This window comes from Silurus aristotelis (genome assembly GCF_946808225.1).
Source record: "Silurus aristotelis genome assembly, chromosome: 7".
Taxonomy (NCBI): Eukaryota; Metazoa; Chordata; class Actinopteri; order Siluriformes; family Siluridae; genus Silurus; species Silurus aristotelis.
The window spans coordinates 32,046,696-32,067,330 of NC_139580.1; the positions used below are offsets into that span (position 1 = coordinate 32,046,696).

The 20,635-nt window shown below is 43.5% G+C and overlaps 1 protein-coding gene and 2 long non-coding RNA genes across 3 annotated transcripts; all 3 read left to right on the forward strand.

The window, feature by feature from the left end:
- Positions 1-630: 630 nt before the first annotated feature.
- On the forward strand, positions 631-2,379 carry LOC310728807. Its single transcript, XR_014534350.1, has 3 exons — positions 631-967; positions 1,035-2,007; positions 2,294-2,379. It is a non-coding gene; the product is annotated as an uncharacterized lncRNA (long non-coding RNA).
- Positions 2,380-5,360: 2,981 nt separating this feature from the next.
- On the forward strand, positions 5,361-6,639 carry LOC310729273. Its single transcript, XR_014534528.1, has 2 exons — positions 5,361-6,277; positions 6,430-6,639. It is a non-coding gene; the product is annotated as an uncharacterized lncRNA (long non-coding RNA).
- A 4,789-nt stretch (positions 6,640-11,428) lies between these two features.
- LOC310728776 (ferritin, heavy subunit) lies at positions 11,429-14,857 on the forward strand. The gene is made up of 5 exons (XM_083546577.1): positions 11,429-11,643; positions 13,060-13,165; positions 13,444-13,590; positions 13,912-14,037; positions 14,526-14,857. The coding sequence occupies exons 2-5, from the start codon at positions 13,064-13,066 to the stop codon at positions 14,682-14,684; spliced, it is 534 nt and encodes a 177-aa protein (XP_083402703.1). The 5' UTR covers positions 11,429-11,643; positions 13,060-13,063; the 3' UTR covers positions 14,685-14,857.
- The last annotated feature ends 5,778 nt before the right edge of the window (positions 14,858-20,635 follow it).

The following is a 20,635-nucleotide window of genomic DNA, read 5'->3' on the forward strand; positions in this document are numbered from 1 at the left end:
GAACAAGATTTACAGAGAATTTACTCATCCTCTTGTCATCCGAGATGTTCATGTCTTTCTTTCTTCGGTCGTAACGAAAAAGTTTTTTGAGGAAAACATTTTAGAATTTCTGACAATTTATGTGCCTTTAACCGCAAATTCTCATCTTGTCTTGCTCTGCATCAACTATGTGTATTCCAGTTTAAGACAGTTAGTGTATGTAGAAAAACTCCCAACTCATTTTCTCCTTCAACTTCAAAATGATCCTACATCGCTGCAGAAGTACCGACACAGTGTTTATAAAAGGAATGTGCAAAGAAGATCAAACGGCTTTTACAAAAAACAGATAAAACGGTGCCGAACTTGAAGTTGGAGAAGAAAAGAGATGGGACTTTTCTACATACCCTAACTGTCTTGAAATAGTTGTCGCACAGTTAGAAAAGCTTTTGAGGTTAAAAAGTATAGAAATTGTCAATTATTTTAGAAAAGGACCGATCGTTTCGCTAGCTAAAAGACTCTTCTTCCTCGGGTGGGATCGTTTAGAGCCTTTTGAGGCTGCATTTTGGAAGTTTAAAGTCACCAAAGAAGTCCACTATCTGAGCAGAAATTCTGAAATGTCTTCCTCAAAAAACGATTTTGTTACGACTGAAGAAAGAAAGACACGAACATCTTGGATGACAAGAGGGTGATTACATTATCTGTAAATCTTTGGTCTGGAAGTAAACGTCTCCTTTAAGACCCTTAGATAATTTCTTTAATAATATTTCTAATTAATATTTAAAGTATAAAATTATCTTAAACATCTTACCAAATTGAACACCCTCTTCTAAATCATCAGTAGGAGATTCAGCTGCTGGCAGTAACTCTTCCACATCACTGAGGTGTAAAGGGACCCCGAGGCACTTTACACTGAAGGACTATAAAGCAGAAACTGGAAAACCTTATGCAAGGATACATTTGTTGATTTGCAGAAGGAAGGACTTTGAAGGTTAGTTTGCCAGAATGAAAGTATTGTTTATGTTTCGGGTAATAACATGGTTTTGTTCTGTGTCTAGGAGAACAGGAAGTCAGTTTAGAATCAGACACAGAAGTTCTCATAAGGACACAAAATCCTGAGAGATCTAACCTGACTGACACACTGGTGATATTAATAAATACAATTGATTTTCTATTGTTGAAAAATGTTTGTCTGTATAAACTGATTATATTTTTCTTTCAGCCATTAATACCTTGGCATACAAGCACACCTAAAAAATGGTGTGGATAATAAAATGTAAGATGTTTTTAATCTTGTCATGGTTCATGCTCACTATAAAAGCAGAACAAATAAATACTTTCAACTCTTAAGTTCTATTAAATGTCTGATTACATCTGTTACAGGTTTGTTTGGTTTATTAAATCTTTTCTTTATGTAGTTAAAAAAGGGAATTTGTATGTTTGTGTATTTGTTGCTGCTGCCTGCTTATTGCTGGAGAATACATGGACATTTCTGCACCTGTGATTACTGAAGAGGATGATGAGCTTGAAACTACAGCACACTGTCTTCACCTCCCAGAACCAATAGAGTAAGCTGTGAAAGTATGTTTAATGGAAAATATAAAATACTGATTACATTGTTTTAAAACTCACTGTTTCCACACTTTATGGAATAAAGCAGTTTAACAGCTCCTGACATTATTGCACATCTGGCTCTTACCATTGATCAAAAAAGTGCTTTAGAAGCAGAAACCATTTCCTGAAAAGTCACGTGTAACAAACTCATTTTCAGTTTTTGTTGTGGCTTTAGTTTAATTATTTAACTAGAATATTTCAAGAAGGGATAATTTGTTAACCAAATGACTTTTGTTGCTTATCTTCTTAGATTCAGAATGCAGCTACAAGATATTATAAAAAAAATAAATAAAAAAATAGCACCCTGCTAAAGACTGCTGGGTTTTTCCACGTGTCGAACATTAAGGAAAAACATACCATTCTTGAAGAATATTTCAGGTGGTATGTGGTTGACAGAAACCATACTGTTATAAAAAGGTAAAAATCACCACAATAAATATACATATAAATACCACTATATGTTTGCTTTCAAGACATACATACTGTATATAATGCTTAAATTGCCCTGGTTTTTACAGCTTTTCAGTAAACAATTGACTGTTTATTGCATGGGAAAGAAAGGAGGCAAAACACAAAGTTCAGAGTGGCAAGTCCATCTTTAAATCTGTCAAAGCAGTCAGAATTTAGGTTCTTATTAATAGGCTTGTATGTTTTTTATATACAAGCCTATTAATAAGAACCTAAATTCTGACTGCTTTGACAGATTTAAAGATGGACTTGCCACTCTGAACTTTGTGTTTTGCCTTCTTTCTTTCCCACACTGAGAAGAAGCTGACAGCAACTGATTTGGAAAACCTCTTTAAACCTCTTCAAAGCTCTCAAACCTCTTTTGGTCAGACTCCTCGACTGTGAAGGTCTGATATTTATGTTTAAAAATAAATATTCTGGGGTTTTTTTTTTTTTTGTGAACTGGTGAAATCTTTAAACCAATCTTTAAATCTCCTTGAACTCCCCTCCTTGAACTGCCACCTTAACGTGGTGGAGGGGTTTGAGTACCCGAATGACCCTAGGAGCTATGTTGTCCGGGGCTATATGCCCCTGGTAGGGTCTCCCAAGGCAAACAGGTCCTAGGCGACGGGTCAGACTAAGAGCGGTTCAAAAAACCCCTTATGAGACAGAACAGATCAAGGACCGTGACGTCGCCCGGTATGGCGCAGCCGGGGCCTCACCCTGGAGCCAGGCCCAGGGTTGGGGCTCGTATGCGAGCGCCTGGTGGCCGGGCCTTTCCCCACGGGGTCCGGCCGGGCTCAGCCTGAAGGAGCGAAGTGGGGCCGCCTTCCCGTGGGCTCACTACCTGCAGGAGGGACCGTAAGGGGCCGGTGCGAAGAGGATCGGGCGGCAGTCGAAGGCGGGGGCCTCGACAACCCGATCCCTGGACACGGAAGCTAGCTCTAGGGACGTGGAATGTCACCTCGCTGGCGGGGAAGGAGCCTGAGATTGTGCGTGAGGTTGAAAGGTTCCAAATAGAGATAGTCGGGATCACCTCTGGCCACGGCTTGGGCTCTGGCACCACACTCTTTGAGAGAGGATGGACTCTTCACCACTCTGGAGTTGCCCATGGTGAAAGGCGGCGGGCTGGTGTGGGTTTGCTTATAGCCCCCCAGCTCAGCCGCCATGTGTTGGAGTTTACCCCGGTGAATGAGAGGGTCGTTTCCCTGCGCCTACGGGTCGGGGATAGGTCTCTCATTGTCGTGTGTGCCTACGGGCCAAACGGCAGTGTAGAGTACCCGGCCTTCTTGGGGTCTCTGGGAGGGGTGCTGGAAAGTGCTCCGACTGGGGACTCCGTCGTTCTACTGGGAGACTTCAATGCCCACGTGGGCAGCGACAGTGACACCTGGAGGGGCGTGATTGGGGGGAACGGCCCCCCTGATCTGAACCCGAGCGGTGTTCAGTTATTGGACTTCTGTGGTAGTTACAGTTTCTCCATAACGAACACCATGTTCAAGCATAAGGGTGTCCATCAGTACACGTGGCACCAGGACACCCTAGGCCGTAGGTCGATGATCGACTTTGTGGTCGTTTCATCTGACCTGCGGCCGTATGTCTTGGACACTCGGGTAAAGAGAGGGGCGGAGCTGTCAACTGATCACCACCTGGTGGTGAGTTGGATCCGATGGCGGGGGAGGAAGCTGAACAGACTTGGCAGACCCAAGCGTACTGTGAGGGTCTGCTGGGAACGTTTGGCCGAGTCTCCTGTCAGAGAGATCTTCAACTCCCACCTCCGGCAGAGCTTCGACCGGATCCTGAGGGAGGCTGGAGATATTGAGTCCGAGTGGACCATGTTCTCCACCTCCATTGTCGAAGCGGCCGCTCGGAGCTTTGGCTGTAAAGTCTCCGGTGTCTGTCGAGGCGGCAATCCCCGAACCCGGTGGTGGACACCGGAAGTAAGCTGAAGAAGGAGTCCTATCGGGCCTGGTTGGCTTGTGGGACTCCTGAAGCAGCCGACGGGTACTGGCAGGCCAAGCGAACTGCAGCCCGGGTGGTTTTGGAGGCAAAAACTCGGGCCTGGGAGGAGTTCAGTGAGGCCATGGAGAAGGACTATCGGCTGGCCTCGAAGAGATTCTGGCAAACCGTCCGGCGCCTCAGGAGAAGGGAGCAGTGCCCTACCAATGCTGTTTACAGTAGAGGTGGGGAGCTGTTGACCTCACCTGGGGAGGTCCTTGGACGGTGAAAGGAATACTTCGAGGATCTCCTCAATCCCGCCGTCACGTCTTCCATTTTACTAAGGGCTGTCCGGTCCCTGTACGACCAAAGCAGGAGCTTGGTTCGCATTGCCGGCAGTAAGTCAGACTTGTTCTCGGTGCATGTTGGACTCCGGCAGGGCTGCCCTTTGTCACCGGTTCTGTTCATAATTTTTATGGACAGAATTTCTAGGCGCAGCCAGGGGCCGGAGGGTGTCCGGTTTGGTGACAACGCGATTTCGTCTCTGCTCTTTGCAGATGATGTTGTCATGTTGGCTTCATCAAACCAAGATCTTTGGCAGTCACTGGGACGGTTTGCAGCCGAGTGTGAAGCGGCTGGGATGAGAATCAGCACCTCCAAATCCGAGGCCATGGTCCTCAGTCGGAAAAGGGTGGCTTGCCCACTTCAGGTTGGTGGAGAGTTCCTGCCTCAAGTGGAGGAGTTTAAGTATCTTGGGGTTTTGTTCACGAGTAAGGGAAGGATGGAACGGGAGTTTGACAGACGGATCGGTGCAGCTTCTGCAGTAATGCAGTCGATGTACCGGTCTGTCGTGGTGAAGAAAGAGCTGAGCCGGAAGGCGAAACTCTCGATTTACCGGTCAATCTACGTTCCTACCCTTGCCTATGGTCATGAGCTCTGGGTCATGACCGAAAGGACAAGATCCCGGATACAGGCGGCCGAAATGAGCTTTCTCCGCAGGGTGGCTGGGCGATCCCTTAGAGATAGGGTGAGAAGCTCGGTCACTCGGGAGGAGCTCAGAGTAGAGCCGCTGCTCCTCCACATCGAGAGGGGTCAGCTGAGGTGGCTCGAGCATCTGTTCCGGATGCCTCCTGGACGCCTTCCGGGAAGGTGTTCCGGGCGCGTCCCACTGGGAGGAGACCCCGGGGAAGACCTAGGACACGCTGGAGAGACTATGTCTCCCAGCTGGCCTGGGAACGCCTCGGTGTCCCCCCGGAAAAGCTGGAAGAAGTGTCTAGGGAGAGGGAAGTCTGGGCATCTCTGCTTAGACTACTGCCCCCTCGACCTGGCCTCGGATAAGTGGGAGAAGATGAGATGAGATGTTTATACTTATATGATACACATTTGTCATGTTTTTTATTAACACAATATTCATGATGTGAAATTGACACCATACAATGTTTTTTTTTCTTAGTCCTTCTTAGGCTGTGCTCTGGTTTCTATAGGGATTTTGTTGTAAGAAAATAGATGTTCAAAGTCCAGATGTTTCCTTTAAAGTGTAATAAAGTTGCACTGCTTCGTCACAGTTCTCTGGCCACTGTAATCGAGTATGTTGCATGACCACGTGGTATCATTTAAATCATTGCACAAGAGTCACTAAAGTAAGTACAAGGAAACAGGGGGGGGACATCGCCAGCAGACAAAGGAAACGGAAATAAAGTACAAGGGCTTAAAAGTCTAGCAGGAAGTGTTGGGGAAAGTAAGCAAGGAAAAAAATAAATACATAAAAAATTAAAAACAGCGTGGACATTTACTGCTCTGATTGTGGTTAACAGATATCTATTAAAATAATTCCGTTTCCAACTCGTCAAAGAGTCGGTGCAAAGAGTCAATTCAAAGAGTCGATTCGGTTTTCCGAAAGTGAAAGTGTTTCTCAGCCTCGACTCCATTTTGAGGAAAAAAACACAAAGATGTTGAACAGCAGGCAGAAGCGGTGAGATTCATGTCCAACAACAAGCAGTGCTGAAGAAAAGTGGGTGAGTTTTTCCTAGAAACGACTTTCTATCGGAATAATGCGTTTGTGTTTTCTATGTAATGGAGTTTGTGGAAAGACCGCAGGGAAACTGCGGCACAGCAGCCGAAATGGAGGACAACAGTTTCAGCCCAAATTCCTCAGTTGGATTTGATGATGTTCTGAGTTTATTGAGGAGGATCTGACATGAGAACACCGGGATTGTTTGCTTGTTCCAAGCTGATCCTGGAGTTGTTGTCATGGCTCAGGATGATTTCCCGTAAACAGGAGCAGATCATGGCTTTCTAAGCGGAGGTGAAGTGTGGAGCAGATACATGTTCATGAAGACATGAGCTTTCCGAATTCAGTGCGGAATGCGGGATCCACTGGATCCTTTATCATTGATTATGTGGGAATATTGGGGAATGAGGTGGTGGAGAAGTTGGTAAACGAGGCACTAAAGGAAGCAGATCTGAACATTAGGGTGTGTATGAGTACAGCAGAGAGAAAAGATGCAGAACATTTGGGACACAGAAACAAAAGGAAGAAACCTACAGTATCTGCAATACAAAGAAATGTAGGGGTGGAAAGAACATGTGATCAAATCAGGGAAAAGGATGTGATTATGACAAGATTATGAATCGGCCACACAAAACACTAAACCCAAATTTATACAAGATAGAAACACACAAAAATAGAAATTGTGAAAAATGTGGAACTCTTGAAACAGAATCCCATTTATTATTAGAATGCAGTGGTATTAAATACTATCTCCATATTATATATATACAGTGGAACCCGGTTATGTCGATGTCCTAGGGGGTCGCCAAAAAGCATCGAGGTAACCGATGATCGAGATAAACGAAAATCAAAATGTCGGCAGTATATTAACGTGCTTGAAATGTCTTTATGTACATGATGTGCGTTAATAAATGAGACTGTGCATGCACGTGTTTCTGAAGGGTTTTTTACACAACAGCGTTGCTGCGATTTGTTTGAGGAAGTCATGCTATAAAAATACATACAGTACATGTTTATCTGTCAGGAATCCACCTGCCACGCCCCCTTCGGCCCCCTTCAGCGTGGCAGGTGTTTTCTCGGCCGCTTTCTCTGAAGCTCCCGGCTTCAATCGCGCACATCTGGTGCTCGTTTATCATCATCACCAGCTCCTATTTAAACTTCCACACTCTCACTGTCCGTTATTGGTGGTATATGTTGGTTCACGGCGGTCGTTGTTATCGCGCATGCGTATCCCGGTACGTGTCTTCCCACCGGCACTCTCTCAACGGCTGCTCTTTTCTTCCCAAAGCGCACCGCGGATTCCCTCCCCCTCCCCCCTCCCCCGATCCTGCTCCACGGCTAGCACACAGGCTACACTGCCAACACTTCACACTAGTCTGCTAAATGCGCTTACATAAATACAATCATTAGTATTTACTCCCTGCATGTTCCTTACAGAATTAAACACATATATGACTTGTTCACACGTTATACAACCCTCGTTCTTACCTGTATAAGAGGAAATAGAAAATATGACACGATGTAGCTTCAGTCACGTCCAATGTTGTAATGGATGAACGTCAGCTGCACGCGCAATCACTTCATGATTTCTCTCCATCATGCCTATGTGCAATATGTTGTTGTCATCCATTAAAGATTACTACAAATATAATTACTTAGTATTGTTTTATTTACCGTTTACATCTCAATGCATTGGCATAACATCAGTGCACGAGGGAACAGCAACAGGTTGTTTTTTTTGTTTTTTTTATTTAGTAAAAATAAAAGTCCCGTCATTTTTTTACTAAATAAAAAAAATAATAAAATAAAATAAAATAAAAAAATAAATAAAAGTCCCGTCATCCCTTACGAGGGAAATATCAAGGTCCGTGACGTCGGAGTGACGTGGGGCCGCCTTCCCGTGGGCTCACCACCTGCAGGAGGGACCGTAGGGGACGGTGCTGTGAGGATTGGGCAGCAGTCGAAGGCGGGGGCTTATTACGGATAAGCGGGAGAAAATGAATGAATGAAGGATTAATGAAAAGTCCCGTCAATTCACACATGCGCACAATGAACTCTTGCATATTTTTGGGTATACAACAGTCAGTATCATAATCTAACATAATAGAAAAATAATAATTATAGTAAGCAACATAATTTAACATAACTGATGAGAACATAACTCAACATCAGTACTGATTTACGGTCCTCTGAAAATAACAAACAGACATTATTGTCTAAATAACTGTAACTAAAGTGAGTCCACCCTCAGTGAACGTGTCAGAACTGTGTCCAAAATGTGAATATTGTGTGGAGCACATTGATATCCAGCACTGCTTTAATCCTCCTGGGTGTTAGGAGGAGCTGCACAGATGGTTGCTGGGATCTTCTTCCACTCCTCCATGATGACATCACGGAGCTGCTGGATGATAAACACATCTTGCTTCTCCACCTTTCGCTTGATAATCCGCACAGGTGCTCAATAGGAAACAAACTTGGCCACTCCTTCACCTTCAGCTTCACCTTCAGTTCCAGCTCCTCAGCAACGCAGTTGTCATCTTTTTTTTTTTTTTCTCAATTCTTTTTATTGAAAAATCAACAATCACAGATACAAAAATGTAAACAGAAATTCTCCATTTTTCCTTTTCAAACAAAGAGCAAACACCCCCACCCCCCAAAACACAAACAAACCCCCAGACACACACACACACATGCGCACGCACACACACCCCACATCCCCGTTTAAACAACTGAAGAAACAAAAGTAAGGTTATGCATACAGTCCAGTTTTTACCAATTTGGATCTTTAATCAGGTAGCACCCGTAGTCCCCTAAAATAGGAAATAACAGGTTGCCACTTGCAAAAAAAAGTGTCAGTAGAACCCCTCAGCGTATATTTTATTTTCTCCAACTTAAGAAAGAACATCAAATCTTTAAACCACCGAGAGGTGGAAGGACATCCTATTGTTTTCCAGTGCAGAAGTATGCAACGTCTGGCCAACAAAGATGAGAAAGCCGAAACATATTTGTGTACAGAACTCAGTGATACCGACTCATTGGTAACCCCAAATATAGCGATCAGTGGGCATGGCGTCAACTGCACTCCAAATATGGAGGACATAATGCTGAAAAAACCTGTCCAGAATGCATGTAATTTCGGGCACAGAAAAAACATATGACTTAAATGACAGGGTGAAGCATGACATCTGTCACATCTGTCCTCAACCCCAGGATAGATTTTTGCCAGTTTCGATTTGGAAAGATGAATTCTGTATAAAACCTTAAACTGAATGAGACTGAGGCGAGCACAGGAAGTGGTAGACCGTATTCTATCTACGGCCCTCCCCCACCGTTCGTTGCCAAACTGCAGCCCCAACTCCTCCTCCCAAGCGATCCTGGTTTTATCTGTATTACAGCTATTGAGAGACAAAATGAAACTGTATATCCGGCAAATCAAACTACGCTGGTGTGGAGTAAACATGACTAAACCCTCCAAAAGTTGCTTGGGGGGTACAGATGGAAAATTGGGAAAACATTTAGATACAAAACTACGGACTTGGAGATATCGAAAAAAATGAGCTGTAGGCAGCCCATACTCCAAGGACAGGCTGGTGAAACTTCTAAAGATGCCATCTTTGTACAAATTATAAAGTTGCTTGATGCCTTTTTCGTGCCATAGTGAGAAAGCCGAATCTAAAAGTGACGGGGGCACAGTTGTCATCTTAACGGTGTGTTTGGGGTTTCGTGTTGGAAACGGTGTGTGGCGTATGGTCTGAGCACTGATGAGCTTTCTCTTCTGCAACCTCTAAATCATTGCTGCAGCACGCATGCGTCTGTTTTCTTGAAGCAGCTTCTTCACCTGACGCACAGCATGAGGACTCGACTTCTTTGATGGACCCTTGTGAGGTCTGTTCCCAGAGGAACCCATGTTGGAGACCCTCTGTGTGACCCTGAACACTGTACTGTAACTCAGTTTTAGGGTGATACTGATCTTCTGACAGCCTCTTCATCTTTAATTCTCAGAGACTCTTTACCATGAGGTCCATGTAGAACATCCAGTGGTCAGTATGAGAGAAATGGACTCAAAACACCACATTTTATCTGCTCAAATACAAGATACACACATTTGTATGGTCCTGTCCAGCAGACAAACACATGAACATGATGAATCTGACATGTGATTTGCACGTTTACACCACGTACAGATGTTCACGTACTGTATGTATATGCACTCTGTGAGTGATATAACTACGAGTTGTGTTATTATGGTACAGGGATTCACATCACACACTGTTATTAGATCCAGACCTCTAATTGACTGTAAGTTAATGGAGGTTTTGGATTGTTGTCATACAGTCTAGACGTTCCAGTGAGACAAAACCCAAACCCTGGTATTGACTTTTTTTAAATGCTGATCTAAAACCCACAGTCTGAACAACATTCTGCTGCTTTATAAACACTAAAGATGATTAGTGTGATTTCTGCTCAAAAACAATCAATATCACTATTCTTTTATTAAAACTTTTATTTCTCTGTGAAGAGGCTCCCAATGAAACACCTACAGATATTTGTTCAAATATATTTTCTTGATTGTTTAATGAAGAAAACACCATGAACTGTAACAGTAAAGCAATAAGACGGACTTATTTATTGTGTGTTTATATATCATTATCAGTGACACAAAACCAGATGAAAATAATGTTCATAAATTAGTCGCAAAAATGAGTTGGGACAAAAAAAAAAAAAATTCTGTCACTTATAATCTTTTCTTTTGATTGTTATCACTGCTGTTTAAGAGAATACACGTCACAGATGCAATTTATACAAAATATATAAATATTCTGAATTGATTAAACTGTTGTTTCTGCTTGTATTGATTTACATGGTGTTTTATTCTTATATCTACAAACAATAAACACCTTGTTGTTAATGAACCCTGAACCCTGAAGTCATCAGTGGATATGAGATGAAGTTCATGTATTTCTGCAGTCATTTAGTCATTATTCACTTCTCTGTGATTCATTCAGGCGTAAATAAGTTGTGTAATTATAGTTGCACAAGTCACATCGCTTTGCTCAATAGAGGTGTGACAATCACGTTATTAACGTGTGTGTGTGTGTGTGTGTGTGTGTGTGTGTTTGTGTGTGTTGGGTGACAACATTTCCCTCAGGACTGCAACACTAAAATGTGTTAAAATAATAATAAAATACAAATCTGAGTACATTATAAACAGTGTTGGTGATATTAGATTAGATATTAGATTAGATATTTTTATTTATAGCTTTTCTGTGTATCTTTAAAATTAACAGTCGTTTTCTAACATTTCCCGCTAACGACGTTGCAGAACTCCACCCTGCGTCATGAAGTCATAAAGATATGCACTCTGAGCCCGTCTCTGATTGGATATAAAGCCGGTCTGTCCCCCTTTATGAATATTCATGAGCAACGATAACAAAATCCGCTGCTCAGGCGCTCGACGGTAATCTGATCATCGCTCACGGACAGAGAGAAGGTTCTCCGCTTCAACAGTGCTTGAACGGCAACCTCAGCTTCTGTCTTTCGCAATCACTTCTTTAATTCCGACTCTCTAATCAACACAGAAAATCTCTTACATCGCTGAAAAAGACGCTTAAATTACCGCTTTTTAAGATTTCCAGCAAAACTAAACTACACCAGCGAAGGTAAGAGTGTGTGTGTGTGTGTGTGTGTGTGTGTGTGTGTGTGTGTGTGTGTGTGTGTGTGTGTGTGTGTGTGTGTTTTCCTGTAATTATTGTTAAACTCGGGATTAAACACTGCGCCATGTTTATTCCGGTAAATCCTCCTTCAATGGCGGTCACGTAGCTGTTTTCTGATTGGCTGGTGAATGGGGGCGGGCTCTATAACCACCAATCGTTTGTTTGTTTTTTTTTGTTTTTTTTATAAATACGTTTAGAAGATAAGCGAGGCTGCGCGCGCTCATGATGACGTAACAAAAATAAAATAAAGCCGTTTTTATTTCCGTGTGGCGGAAAATCTGCAGGTTTTAACCCGGAAGTGATCAGTGTATAATCAAATCTGGAATTAAAGGCAGATTTGGAGCGTTAAATAAAGTCAGGGCCGGGATGCGGGTGTGTTGTGTGCCATGTCCTGCTCACGTGACTGTGATGCAGGTGAAGACCTCCTGTCCTGCCTGTAGCTCGGGTTACAGTGTACTTTGATCTGATCTGAGAAACCTGAACTGAAGCCCAGTGATCTCTGAGGAACCCGTGTGTGTGTGTGTGTGTGTGTGTGTGTGTGTGTGTGTGTGTGTGTGTGTGTGTGTGTGTGTGTGTGTGTTTCTCTCATGACCGTGTCCCTTATCACAAAAAAAAACACAGAATTGCTGAGTCATGGTGAAGAGCAGAAAAACACCCTCATAAACCTCCTGTTAATGATCACATCCTCATCCTCAGTCAGGTGTGTAGGACCTGAACTTCACCCTCAACAAACCTGCACGTCTGTTTATCATCAGCATGTGAACTTTAATTGGGCAAAATATTTCAATTTAAATATTACACGTCTCTGACTGATGATGCAGCGGCGCTTTAATGTGTCCAGCGTCGTCCTTGTTTCTCCGCTCCGTCTGGACCGGTCTCTGTTTCTCCTGCCTCTGGTTTCTCATTAATGCCATGCTGAAAATAAACTTGTTTATTAGGAGATTGAATAAAATCAAGGTGTTTGTTTGTGGTGGTTTTTCCTGTTAAAACTCCACTGGCACAGAAAGAGCAGATCTGACCAGGTCACACTTCTGCTTCTAACACTGAGAAAACTTACAAACTATAATCATTACTTTCCCTGGAGCTCGACTGTGTTTACCTTCACCACACAGTAGCATAGCCAGTTACACTAACAGGTGTGCTGTAGAAATTCTGACCAGATGTTCTGATCTCACACTCTGGGATCATTGTGTTGATTATTTATTATAGCTTTAAAATGGAATAAAAATGTAATATTTACATAGAATTTCTAAAATATATTGTATTTTGTGGACAAATTACTTATTTTGAGTTGAACTGTGTGTGTGTGTGTGTGTGTGTGTGTGTGTGTGTGTGTGTGTGTGTGTGTGTGTGTGTTGACAGCAACATGAGCTCTCAGGTGAGACAAAATTTCCACCAGGACTGTGAAGCCGCCATCAACCGGCAGATCAACCTGGAGCTGTACGCCTCCTACGTCTACCTGTCCATGGTGAGAGTCCGCAGTCGATCGCCGAGTTCTCACTGAGACACTGATATAAAGTTTCAGTTGTGTAAGAGGAAACTGCAGGTGTGAAGGAGGAAGTGTGGAAACACTGAAATGTAGCATTAAATAAATGAATGAGAGGAAGTGTGTATTTATTAAATGTTAATCTGTTCAAAGGAGGAAATAAAAGATTTATTAGTCATGAAGTGATGCATAATGGGAAAGTGCTCAGGTTCCATTTTTTTTATCTCCACCAAAGTCTTTTTGTGTCTACATTTTTACAGTCGTATTACTTCGACCGAGACGATCAGGCTCTGCACAACTTCGCCAAGTTCTTCCGCAAGCAGTCTCACGAGGAGCGTGAACATGCTGAGAAACTGATGAAACTCCAGAACCAGAGGGGAGGAAGAATTTTCCTGCAGGACATCAAAGTATGTACAAAAAAAATAATATATATATATAAGTATTCATGTGTTCTTGTTTGCATAATTATTGAGTTAAAATGGTCTGGTGGAGAAGCAGAACATTTATTTAGCATAATGAATTAGTGAATAAACTAAAGTTCTGCTGAATCTTCTGGCACTGAAGAACAGGGGTCTGTCAGGGAGGGACTGGAATTGAAGAGCAGATAGTGGTAGCACTTTGTCTGGGTGGAGCTCTTATCAGTCAGTGAAGCTCCAAGCTGCTTGAACCGTCCAGCAGTGAGGACGATGATGACGCAGTCCAGTGATCCACGTTTTTGTATTTGACAGAAACCGGAGCGTGATGAGTGGGGCAGTGGTGTGGAGGCTCTGGAGTGCTCACTGCAGCTGGAGAAGAGTGTCAACCAGTCCCTACTGGACCTGCACAAGCTGGCCACCGACCGCAACGACCCTCATGTAAGTGACAACCCAAACCATCCCCCCCACCCCCCACCCCCACATTTATATAAAAAATCATCGGTCAGCTTTCTGAGCCAAACTGTAAAACGGTGGCGTTCCCTCCCACTGGAGGCGTTCCTTTTACACTTTATGCAGTGCAAATGTATGTGATTTGAGACATAATGTTGTTTGTAGTAAACATTGGTCTGTGTGCTGAAATGATGTAAGAGAAAAAGAAAGTTTTGGCCGAGGTTGCTGTGTTGAGGAGGATCACTTCCTGTGTAAAGGTAGAACATGCAGCTCTTCAGCTCGTTCGACTTGTTTCTGGAGCTTATCTACTCTGAACAGAGGGAAACTGCAGTGTTGCGTTTCTCAGTATAATCTGACTGAAGTCAGTTGGTTTGAGGAAGCTCTGTGTTGGACATCGCACGAGTCACATGACTTATTTGTGTCCTGGTTAAAGAGTTCTCTGTACCATTAACCTGTTTGTATTTATTTATTTTCAGATGTGTGACTTTGTTGAGTCTCACTACCTGGAAGAACAGGTGAAGTCCATAAAGGAGCTCGCTGATTGGGTCACTAACCTGCGGCGTATGGGGGCTCCTCAGAACGGCTTGGCTGAATATCTGTTTGATAAACACACACTGGGCAGCGAGAGCAGCTAAATCCTCTACACAACACCTTCACTGACCTACATGTGCTTTAACTCTAATAAACTCATTTCTAATGACCAATGACAGATATAATCCAGTGAGGTAAACACGGACTAAACAAGACAGGGCTGTCAGATCTCCGAGCTCCTGAATCTCAGCTTCACCTGGACTTTACAGTTCACCTGCTGCTGTGATTGGAAGGGAAGTGGGCGTGGCTTTAGTTCACTGGAATGCAGTGAAGAGCTAAACTGGAGTCTCAGGATTTCACCTGCACACAAATACACACCACATACAAATACAATACAACCCAGAAACACTGCGGGTTGTAACACATTTAAAATAAGTCATATATGTTTAAGATTTACAACCTACACAGGAATATAATTAAATATAAAGTGCTACTTTTAATGAAGTATTTTGTGGGGAACGGACACATCTTATATTCGGCCAAACGATGGCAGTAAAGTCCCATCCAGAACAACATATAACACTAAACATGTTATGTATTATTATTCCTTTTATTTACATAAATATGATCTGTAAGACCAATATCTTCAATTCATTTCAATTCATGTTTATTTGTATTGCACATTTTATATTGAACATTGTCACAGAGCAGCTTTACACTGATCATGTGGTGATAAAAATGAATAAGTTGTTTATAAGTGTAAGTTTGTCCCTGATGAACAAGTCGGTGGAGACTGTGGTGAAGGAAAAACTCCCCTTGAGAGGAACCAGACTCAAGAGGGAACCTCATCCTCATCTGGGTGCCACCGAATGTCTATTTATTACAGATAAACGATGTTGAGGTGCAGTGATGGAGATCAGAGCAAACTGTAGTCCTGAGTCAGTGTAGGAGACTGTTGATATTAACTACAGTCCAAATCCTCAAAGCTCCTGTTCTTACTCCAGAATTTCATAGAACCACCCAAGGCGTTGATGAGAGTTAGAGAGAGAGAGAGAGGGTGACAGGAAGAGAAGAGAAGAGAAGGATATGGATGATTAAGTCTCCTTATTGTTGTATGAAAGTTAATGTCGCTGTGCAGTTTGGACTCTGGTAAGATTCACTCTGGCAGCAGAACTAAAAGGATCTCTGGGATACGAGACATCACCACACCACCATCAACAAACCTGAGTGAACGTGTGAATGTGAGGAGACGACAGCATCCAAATATCCAAGTTCACCAAACACTTCATATCCATGTTCCCTCCAGATCTGCTCCTTTACCTCACAAACACCTACTGACTAAAGACTCCACTAAATAAATGTGTTCAGCCTCGACTTGAACACTGAGACTGTGTCTGAGTCCCGAACACTGATTGGAGGCTGTTCCATAACTGTGGGGTTTATAAGAGAAACATCTGCCCCCTGCTGGAGTCTTCATTATTGGAGGTACCAACAAATAGCCTGCACCTTTTGATCGAAGTAGGCGTGGAGGATCATCCTGGTACAGAAGTTCACTCAGATGCTGCGGTGTGAGAGCGTTAAGTGCTTTATACGTCAGTAGTAGTATTTTATAATCAGTGTGAGATGTAATTGGGAGCAGTGTAGATGATTAAAACAGGGCTGATGTGATCATATTTTCTAGATCTAGTGAGGACTCTTGCTGCTGCATTCTGAACTAACTGAAGCTTATTTCTGCACTTACTCCAACACCCAGACAGTAAAGCGTTACAGTAGTCTAATCTAGATGTTACAAAAACATCAACTAGTTTTTCTGCATCCTGTAACGACATCATATTTCTAATTTTAGCAATATTTCTAAGGTGAAAGAAGGAGATCCTGGTGATATTATTCACGTGAGCCTCAAAGGAAAGACTCGGGTCAATAATCACAACAAGGTCTTTGACTGCTGTCACACTGAGACAGAAACACCATCCAGAGATGCTACAGAATCAGAAAGTTTACTTCTAGCTGCATGCGGTCCTAGTACAAGTTCTTCTGTCTCAATCAGAGTTGAACAGAAGAAAGTTATCAAGCATCCACTGTCTAATGTCCTTTACACACTTCTCAACATTGTCTTAGTCTTGCTCATGATCTTCTTAGATAACTATTACATGGCAGCTTTCTGTATCCTGAGCCTTTAAAAACACACTGTAATCAAATGTGCAGTTCAATAAATGTATTGTTTTCTGTACACTCACATTACTGAATTCATGTCAAATGACATTTTATGCTTTTATTAAATTATATTATTTGTTATTTGTACAACCCAGCCATTAGGGGGGCACAAGCCAGTGCACTCTTAGTGCCGGTCCCAAGCCCGGGTAAATGGGGAGGGTTGCGTTAGGAAGGGCATCCAGCATAAAACGTGCCAAATCAAATATGCGGATCACAAATGAGAATTTCATAGCGGATCGGTCGAGGCCCGGGTTAACAACGACCACCACAGGTATCGTTAGCTGACAGGGTACCGGTGGAAATTGGGCTACTGTTGGCCGAAGGAGGAGAAGGAGAGGAGGAAGACGTCTACAGAGACGGCAGGAAAAGGAGCAGTGTAGGAGAGTAGAGGTTCGGGTTGGTACTTTAAATGTTGGTACTATGACGGGTAAAGGGAGAGAGATAGCTGATATGATGGAGAGGAGAAAGGTAGATGTGTTGTGTGTTCAGGAGACCAAGTGGAAAGGGAGTAAGGCCAGGAACATTGGAGGTGGGTTTAAACTGTTTTATCATGGTGTGGATGGGAAGAGAAATGGTGTAGGAGTGATTCTGAAGAAAGAGTACAGTAAGAGTGTAGTGGAGGTGAAGAGAGATTCTGATAGGGTGATGATCGTGAAGGTGGAAGTTGAAGGGATGATGATAAATGTCATCAGTGCCTATGCTCCACAAGTTGGCTGTGAGATGGAGGAGAAGGAAAGATTCTGGAGTGAATTAGATGAAGTGGTAGATGGTGTACCTAGGAAAGAACGATTGGTGATTGGGGCAGACTTTAATGGGCATGTAGGTGAAGGGAACAGAGGTGATGAGGAGGTGATGGGTAGGTATGGTTTCAAGGAGAGGAATGTGGAAGGGCAGATGGTGGTAGATTTTGCTAAAAGGATGGAAATGGCAGTGGTGAACACGTATTTTAAGAAGAAAGAGGATCATAGGGTGACGTATAAGAGTGGAGGAAGGTGCACACAGGTGGATTATGTTTTGTGTATGAGATGCAACCTGAAGGAGATTGGAGACTGTAAGGTGTTGGCGGGGGACAGTGTAGCTAGACATCATCGGATGGTGGTCTGTAGGATGGTTTTGGAGGCGAAGAAGAAGAGGAGGAAAGTAAGGATTGAAAGAAGAATAAGATGGTGGAAACTGAAGGAGGAAGAGTGTAGTGTGAGGTGCAGGGAAGAGGTCAGACAGGGGCTCGGTGGTGGTGAAGAGGTGCCGGATGATTGGGCAACTACTGCAGGAGTGATGAGGGAGGCAGCTAGAAAAGTACTTGGTGTGACATCTGGAAATAGAAAGCAAGACAAGGAGACGTGGTGGTGGAATGAGGAAGTGCAGGAGAGCATAAGGAGAAAGAGGTTGGCAAAACAGAAGTGGGATCGACAGAGTGATGAGAAAAGTAGGCAGGAGTACAAGGAGATGCGGCAGCAGGTTAAAAGGGATGTGGCGAAAGCCAAGGAAAAGGCATATGAGGAGCTGTATAAGAGGTTGGACACTAAGGAAGGAGAAAAGGATTTGTACCGATTGGCCAGGCAGAGGGACCGAGCTGGGAAGGATGTACTGCAAGTTAGAGCAATAAAGGATGGAGAGGGTAATGTGTTGACTAATGAGGAGAGTGTGTTGAGAAGATGGAGGGAGTATTTTGAGCAGCTGATGAATGAGGAAAATCAGAAAGAGAGAAGGTTGGAGGATATGGAGTTGGTGAAGCAGGATGTATATAGGATTAGTAAGGAGGAAGTGAGAGCAGCGATTAAGAGGATGAAGAATGGAAAGTTGGTTGGACCAGATGACATACCGGTAGAAGCGTGGAGATGTTTAGGAGAGATAGCAGTGGAGTTTTTGACCAGATTGTTTAACAGGATTCTGGAAGGGGAGAGGATGCCTGAGGAATGGAGAAGGAGTGTGCTGGTACCGATCTTTAAGCATAAGGGAGATGTGCAGACCTGCAGTAACTACAGGGGAATTAAGTTGATCAGTCACACCATGAAGTTATGGGAAAGAGTAGTGGAAGCCAGGCTGAGAGAAGAGGTGACCATCTGTGAGCAACAGTATGGTTTCATTAACCCAGAGCACCACAGATGCCTTATTTGCTTTAGTATTTGTGGATTTAGAGAAAGCGTACGACAGGGTGCCGAGAGAGGAGTTGTGGTATTGTATGAGGAAGTCAGGTGTGTCAGAAAAGTATGTGAGGGTGGTGCAGGACATGTATGAGGACAGTGTGACGGCAGTGAAGTGTGCAGTAGTTACGACAGACTGGTTCAGGGTGAAGGTTGGACTGCATCAAGGATCGGCCCTGAGCCCTTTCCTGTTTGCAGTGGTGATGGACAGGTTGACGGACGAGGTCAGACAGGAGTCTCCCTGGACTATGATGTTTGCAGATGATATTGTGATTTGTGGTGAGAGTAGAGAGCAGGTTGAGAAGAGCCTGGAGAGGTGGAGATATGCGCTTGAGAGAAGGGGAATGAAAGTCAGTAGGAGTAAGACAGAGTACATGTGTGTGAATGAGAGGGAGGGCAGTGGAGTGATGCGGTTGCAGGGAGAAGAGGTGGAGGAGTTTAGGTACCTGGGGTCAACAGTGCAAAGTAATGGAGAGTGTGTTAGGGAAGTAAAGAAAAGAGTGCAGGCAGGGTGGAGTGGGTGGAGAAGAGTGACAGGAGTGATTTGTGATAGTAGGGTATCTGCAAGAATGAAAGGGAAAGTTTATAGGACTGTGGTGAGACCTGCGATGTTGTATGGATTAGAGACAGTGGCATTGAGTAAAAGACAGGAGGTGGAGCTGGAGGTAGCAGAGCTGAAGATGTTAAGGTTTTCGTTGGGAGTGACGAGGATGGACAAGATTAGAAATGAGTTTATTAGAGGGACAGCACATGTAGGATGTTTTGGTGACAAGGTGAGGGAGGCGAGATTGAGATGGTTTGGACATGTGCAGAGAAGGGACATGAATTATATTGGTAGGAAAATGCTGAAGATGGAGCCACCAGGTAGGAGGAAAAGAGGAAGGCCAAGGAGGAGGTTCATGGATGTGGTGAGGGAAGACATGCAGGTAGTTGGTGTGAAAGAGGCAGATGTAGAGGACAGGGTGGTATGGAGACGGATGATCCGCTGTGGCGACCCCTAATGGGAGCAGCCGAAAGAAGAAGAAGAAGATTTGTTATTTGTACCTGTTTTGTACACACACACACACACACACACACTGTATACACATTATGTTCACTTTCTTCTACAGCCTGCTCTATTCTCACATTTCAACATTTCAGCTGTATTTCCCCTCTAAATGTCCACAACACACTCACATCCTCGAGAACAGTGTGAGTCACAACAGACTGAATTACACCACATCAGCTGAGTTCCAGTCACAGCTGGAATTCCTTCTGTTTCTTCACTCCTACATTTCCTTATTTAATTACACTGCACTACTCTACTGATGTACATGAGTGTAGACACGTACTACTATCACACCTTGTGCTTTAGGACCAAAATCTGAACCGAGAACCTGTTCAGCATGTCATTCTGAGTGCTGATGGGTGAATCTCACACATGACCACGATTCTGCAGTTACTGCTTGTGCATCTGCAGCAGCTGGAAATGGACATGAAACACTTTATATTTACTTTCTATTGAAAGTGGCACACACACCTAAAATGTGTTTTCACCGTGTGTGTGTGTGTGTGTGTGTGTGTGTGTGTGTGTGTGTGTGTGTGTGTGTGTGTGTGTGTGTGATGGCAGTTTCATAACACTGTTTACTGAGATGAAGTTTATGAATATAGTAGTGATACGAATTGCATTTGCTTATCATTTCAAATGTGTTTGTTAG

Bases quoted from the DNA above. Each gene is read 5' to 3' on its own strand.
- LOC310728776 (XM_083546577.1), top strand. From the start codon at position 13,064: ATGAGCTCTCAGGTGAGACAAAATTTCCACCAGGACTGTGAAGCCGCC. The intron at 13,591-13,911 runs GTATGTACAAAA...TGTATTTGACAG, and splicing joins TTTTCCTGCAGGACATCAAA to AAACCGGAGCGTGATGAGTG. The intron at 14,038-14,525 runs GTAAGTGACAAC...ATTTATTTTCAG, and splicing joins CCGACCGCAACGACCCTCAT to ATGTGTGACTTTGTTGAGTC.